Source organism: Rhamphochromis longiceps, linkage group LG19, assembly GCF_057381845.1.
Source record: "Rhamphochromis longiceps isolate RC_006_pf linkage group LG19, R_longiceps_female_GT1.1, whole genome shotgun sequence".
Lineage (NCBI taxonomy): Eukaryota > Metazoa > Chordata > Actinopteri > Cichliformes > Cichlidae > Rhamphochromis > Rhamphochromis longiceps.
Window position 1 is genome coordinate 9,520,828 of NC_140575.1, and position 6,000 is coordinate 9,526,827.

The 6,000-nt window shown below is 43.4% G+C and overlaps 1 protein-coding gene across 1 annotated transcript in view; it reads right to left on the reverse strand.

Moving 5' to 3' along the window:
• Positions 1-4,760, reverse strand: part of gfra4a (GDNF family receptor alpha 4a) — a 152,936-nt gene extending 148,176 nt beyond the window's left edge. The window contains exon 1 of the mRNA XM_085391664.1: positions 4,703-4,760. Within this exon, the coding sequence (XP_085247790.1) occupies positions 4,703-4,760 (58 nt within the window). The remainder of the gene's footprint in view (positions 1-4,702) is intronic.
• Positions 4,761-6,000: the final 1,240 nt, after the last annotated feature.

A 6,000-nucleotide genomic window follows, 5' to 3' on the forward strand; every position in this document is an offset into this window, starting at 1 on the left:
CACACTGTTTGCTGCTACAGCTACACATGTTTCTTTCCAACTATTTATTTATAAGTGACTTATGTATGTATGTATGTATATATATGTATATATTGTACTATTCTTAGTTAGCGTATTGTCTGTCTTGTCTTAATGTTGGTTTAAAATGGAGCACTGTAACAAAAAATAATTTCCCCCAGGGATCAATAAAGTATTCTGATTCTGATTCTGATTCTGAAAAACGTATTGTATCTTGCAGTGCTCCTCCTTACGTCCCCATGGCGTGAATACTAATCTGAGGTAAGGAAGCACTACTTTAAAAAATCTGTTCAACTGGACTGGAAAGTTAATCAGTAAATAATTACCTAGCAAGAAATGGAAATCAGCAGGCTTACTTTCAGTAGCCTCAGCGCTGTAATTACTTTCGGGAAACTTTGATCTAGAACACTTAAAATATAAAATCAAAATGTGTGTTTTGTTCCAATCAGTGATTTGAAAGGCTGCACTGACACGATCAACAACCGTGATTAGCTACAGTACAGAATGGCTGATGGCGTAAACACAGTTAAATATTATCGGTTGCTGTGTTTATTGTGAGACTGTGTGATTATGACAGATCTAATTCCATGCTACAATTTCAGAATCAAACTCTGAACATTCTGTTAGAGTCCCCAGGCCACCTATGTCTGGAAATCAAATGTTACTGAGTGATCACAAGATTGCCACAACGAAATTAGTAGTGTGTGGCCGCAAGATCAAAAAATCATGACCATTTTTTTCTTCTTTCAGATGATCCGTTTTGGGGGTCACCACAGTGGATCATGACCAAACCATCTCAGACTTGTTTCTCCACCTTTGTCTCCAAACTGCTCATCCTAAGCTGATGTACTCATTTCTAATCTTCTTCATTCTGGTCATTTCTAATGAAAAGCTCCTTTTTTTTTGTCAGCGTTAGTGTCTCCAAACCATACATGTCAGCAGGTCTCACTACCACCTTGTCAAGCTTCTCTTTTACTCTCGCCGCTATCCTTGTGAGACAAATCACCCCTGACACTTGTCTACACTCGCTCCACCCTGCCTGCACTCTCTTCTTCACCACTCTTGAGCACCATCCATTGCTTTGGATGGCTTCACCTTCACTATATCTCCTTCTTGCATTTTCACCTTTCCACCTGTCTCCCTCCCATTAACACATATATATTCTGTCTTGCTTCTCCTCACTTTCTTCCCTCTTCTCTCCAGAGCATACCTCCACCTCTCCAGGCCCTCTTCCTCCTCCTCACTATGTCAAAGTCCACACAGAGTCTACTGCCTGATCTCATCTATCAAAAATCAGGACCACCAGTTACTAATGTGCTGGAATGAGATAAATGAGTAAACTTAATCAGGGACATGGCAGTGAGATCTATACTTTGCTCTGTTGTTTACCATCAACACTTGACGATTATTATTGGGACACTGATTTGCTTTTTAATTAGACTGATGAATTATAAGGACACTGTTTGACAAACACTGTTACATATGCACAGCAATCAGCAGGTCCCCAGAGAGGGTGCTGTTTCAGCAGGTAGAGGGAGGGAGAAGGGGACAAACCAAAGTGATATCCACATTGGACAATGGCCAAGTCCTTGCTGTTAAAACTAAATAAAACTGTCACGGCATACAAAGCTTAAGTTGATGTTTCATTTATGTTTCTGCACTTTATATGGACAGTGTTGACTAGGCCTGTGTTAGAGTATGAAAATCTGTCACATGCAATGTCAAGACTGCAAAAATAACATTACTTGTAATTAATAAATATTAAAAAGCATATATTAGCGATACAGTTCCAGTGTCTTTCTGCTTTAACGGGTAATCTACTAGCACAACCACTGACTAACCTACACCCGCTGAACTATTTTCAACATGCTTTTGTTGTAGAAGGTCAAACATTCTCATGCTGCTCATCATTCTTATTGATGAGTTTCAGGCAACTTTCAATATTTTTTAATAGCAGATATTCCTGTTGTGATGAGGAAAATTATTAATTCCCACAAATTACCAACATTTAGCAAATCAATAATATCTTGTGGCTTTGCATTACTTTCAGAAATAGTTTTTTATGTATGCAGATTCTTATCTTATTCTTTTTGTGGAGCTGACTAACACTATGACAGCTACTGTACTAAAAATGATTAAACTTAATCAGCCATTAGACAAAGCAGGCTGATAAAACAAAGTGCCAGTGGATGGATGCCCTTCCTCTTAATCTGCTGGTTCTCATTACAGGATGTGACACTGTCCTCCCAGCCAGCCCCCTCACCTTGACACATCTTATCTATAGTTTCCTCCACCGCTGCGAGAATCAGTCGCTACAAACACATGTTAGGCAAAAACATAGCCACTCGAGTTTACCATCATTATTATTTGCCAGCTAAGCACTACCATGTATAAAAGATTAGACCACACAGAATGCTAAGCACTACAAACCCTCTCCCATGTCAGAAATGGCAAGGCAGGGCATGCTCATTTGCTCCACACCACTTAGAGAAGAATAATATGCAGATAAACCTGGTCAACTAATTGCAGTAATGATTGCAAAATGTTCAGAGCTGTGCGGGCAGATAATCAGTGAAGCATCACAAGACTGAGCGGTAAATATGCTAATTTAAAGCCGAAGTAAATAGATGCTTGTTTCTCCCCCCGTCGTTTTTATGCCCTGCAAAGTTAACAAAATACAAAAACACAGCACACTAATCTTGCATACATCCACTTCACACAGCACGCTTCGTAAGAGAGAAACATTCATTAGATTGGAAGGATATTAGTACAGCCCTGGACACCACAGGCAGCTTTTAAAGCTCAGGTTTGGCCCAGCAAGTTGTAGAGAAGCATGCTTTTATATGTAAGGGAGCCCCAGGAAAAAAGCTGCATGCAATCCCACATAGCCGATGTGTCCTCTTAAACTGAAAAAAAGAAAAAATCCTCATAAAGTCTGCTGGTTTTCTTAAGTTCAGTTAAGCCAGTCTACGCCTGAGGATTCAAACCAGCCACCTTCCCTCCCCTTTTCTAAGAATAAACTGCTTTTCCTGCCTTTCATCCCCCCTCCGTCTCTCCCTGTGTGGCTGATGGACGGGATCATGAGGCTCTGGCTAAGTGACTCGGCCGTTTTGACACATCTTTTTGACAAGGTGAGAATATCTGCAGAGAAAAGACGAGGAGTGACTATTCCACCGAGCACATATTGCTTCCAGTTAACCACCCTGCTCATATCTTGACTGACAGCAGTGTGGTGACACAGGTTTTACATATGATGGGAAAAGTGAAGGAAGACAGCAAGGGGGGCGGGGGGTATTAGCACCGCTGAAAGTGTTTGTTAAGGATTCATGGTGGTGGAAGCTCTTGTCTAAGACCCGAGTTTCCAGTTCACTCCCAGCATATAAGGCTGCTGTCAGTGCACCAGGAGTGTGGCTGAAATCACATCTGCAGCAAAAAGGAAATGAACTGCGGGATGGAGAGCTGTCAACACTGAGGCTATAAATCTAACAAACACAAATCCCTCCGTCTGTATATCCTGTTTCCAGCCAGCATTCGTTCTGTAGGAAGTTTTTTTTCCCTCCATATAATATTTTTTTCACAATAGAATGCAATAAAAAAAAAAAAACTCAGGGTGTCTACTCTTGTGTTTGGCAAACACAAAACAAAGCTGGCACTGAAACTGACTTGCACCACCTGGCCCAAGTAAGTGTGGAGGAATGGAAAAAAGCTGAGTGTACATGTGTGCGTGCGTGTGTGCGCGTGTGCGTCTGCAGTGCTGGTGGTCATTGCTCATGATTTCAGCGTTTGATGTGATCACGCACACCCTGTTTGACTGGCTCGTTTCAAGCGTGTGCGCGCTCACACACACTCCTCTCCTGCCACCACGCACGCATGCACGCACGCAAACCACCACCACCACGTTGTTTTTTCCTCCCTATTCACGCACTGACAACACAATTCACCTGCAAAGGCAGGTGCACAAGCGCGTAACCCCCCACCACCATGCCCCTTCCTCCAACACGCACGCTCACCGAACCGTGAGAAGTGGCACATGCGGGCGCGCACGCCAACAGTTTGACATACACTTGTCTGCATTGGCATTTTCGCAGCGAAGCTGGATAACAGCAGCAGCGGCAGCTTGGTGGCATCTTTATCTTTTCTTTGGTAATCTATCATCACATCCATCTGCCGGTGCTGGGAAACGGTTTAAATACATGGGATGTACAAAGGGGACTTCTGCCCGCGGGGTGGGAAAAAGAAAAAAGAACAAAATAAGACTGCGAAAAAACACAAGCGAGCATCTCTCGAGTGGAGAAAATGTGAGCAGCCTGTCAGAGTCCCGCTGTTTCATCACTCCCCAGTCACACATAGGATGTTACTTGCGGGCTTTCTGTGTGGTCTTTAAAAGAAAATCACAATCTCTCCTCATTTTCTGACCCTGTCGTGCATCCGTGTATCTCATTAACAAACCGGCTTATTCTGCAAAGGGGTTAAAAAAACAAAAGAATGATCTCATGATGCAACTTTGACACAAGCAAGCGAATATGGACCTTTAAAGATCATTCGCACTAAGAAAGACTTAACAAAAGCTAGTAACAACAGAATAATAAAATAAAATCAAGCCGAATGCGAGCTGCATTGGGCAGTCACAGGACGGCGCATTGGTTTCGACCACAATCAATTGTTCAAGTGTTGATCAACTTACCGATGAGAGCCAGCTGTAAAAAGTACAGTCCGAGGAAGTCCATTATGGAGTGCGACATTAATTCAAACGGATGCAATCCTGGGCGAGAGATGATGTGCGGAGAATAAAAGCCCGCTGTTTTTGTTGAAACTGGCACTGAAATTAAGAGCGGAAAAAAAATCGCAGCTATTTCTCAAGTGATGACTGTCCACTTACGCTGACGCCGGAATCCACATCACTGCGTGAAAAAACATTAGCGGACCAGAACATCATTTTCCTTTTTTTTTCTCCTTTTTTTTTAGCAGGCAAACTTTTGTCTTGGAGGGGAAATGGGTTACAGCTGAGCCAGACCAAGACACCGCTACCAAAATCACACCGCGGAGGGAGAAGAAGAAGAAAAAAGAAGCAGTTCGGTCTTTACGTGGAACAAATCGTGTGCGTATTGAACATCCCCGTGCGGTTCATCAGCACGTCCTGAGCGGCTGCTTCCTCTCCTCGTCGCCTCCACCTGCGCGCCGTCTGGAAACTGCGGCTGAATCACTGGCGCGCTGCTTTGCGCACTCCGACCCGAGAGTCCCCGCTGTGATCCTCAGCTCCCAGGCGGGCCGGCCGGAGATGCCCAACCCAGCTCGTTTAAAAAATCCAATCTTGACCAAAGTTGACTTAAATCGATAGGCTATTTCGTTACTGCCATAAAATGGAAACAACAACCCCGCGTAAAATGGTGCATAGCCTGCATCGGTGGGTAGACCATAACCACACTTTTCTGAAAGTAGGTTATACCCCCACACGCACATACACACACACACGCACACCTCCAAGAAAAAGAAAAAAAGAGTAACTACCACAATCAACTTAAACGAGAATCAGTGAGGCAGCAGAGAAAATCTTTTTAAGGGCCCCCACGGAGGCAGAAGGAGCAGCGGTGAAAACAGAGCCAGGCTGACTCACGGTGTCTGTCTCCTAATGGTAAAATGAAAAGACCATCTTGCAGCCAGCGTGAGCTGTTTGAGGCTACCTGCTGTCTAATGTGCTCATGCTGGTCCTTTTTTCTTTCTTTTTTTAAAAACAACAGAACAAAGAAAATCTATTTTGATCTGGGTTTTGAGGACAGTGGGTCTGATTGGCGCTTCAGACATGCACTATTATTATTTTTAAGACACAGCCTAGTTTTTTTTTAATCTGAAGGAAATTTGTCACACACCCAAAATCACCGAATTAGACCAGACAAAAGTTACACTCCACAAGTTCTGGAGAATATTCGCACTCTACAGTACATACTGATAGCTGATAGCTTGCCCCCTCCCCCCTCCCTCCAT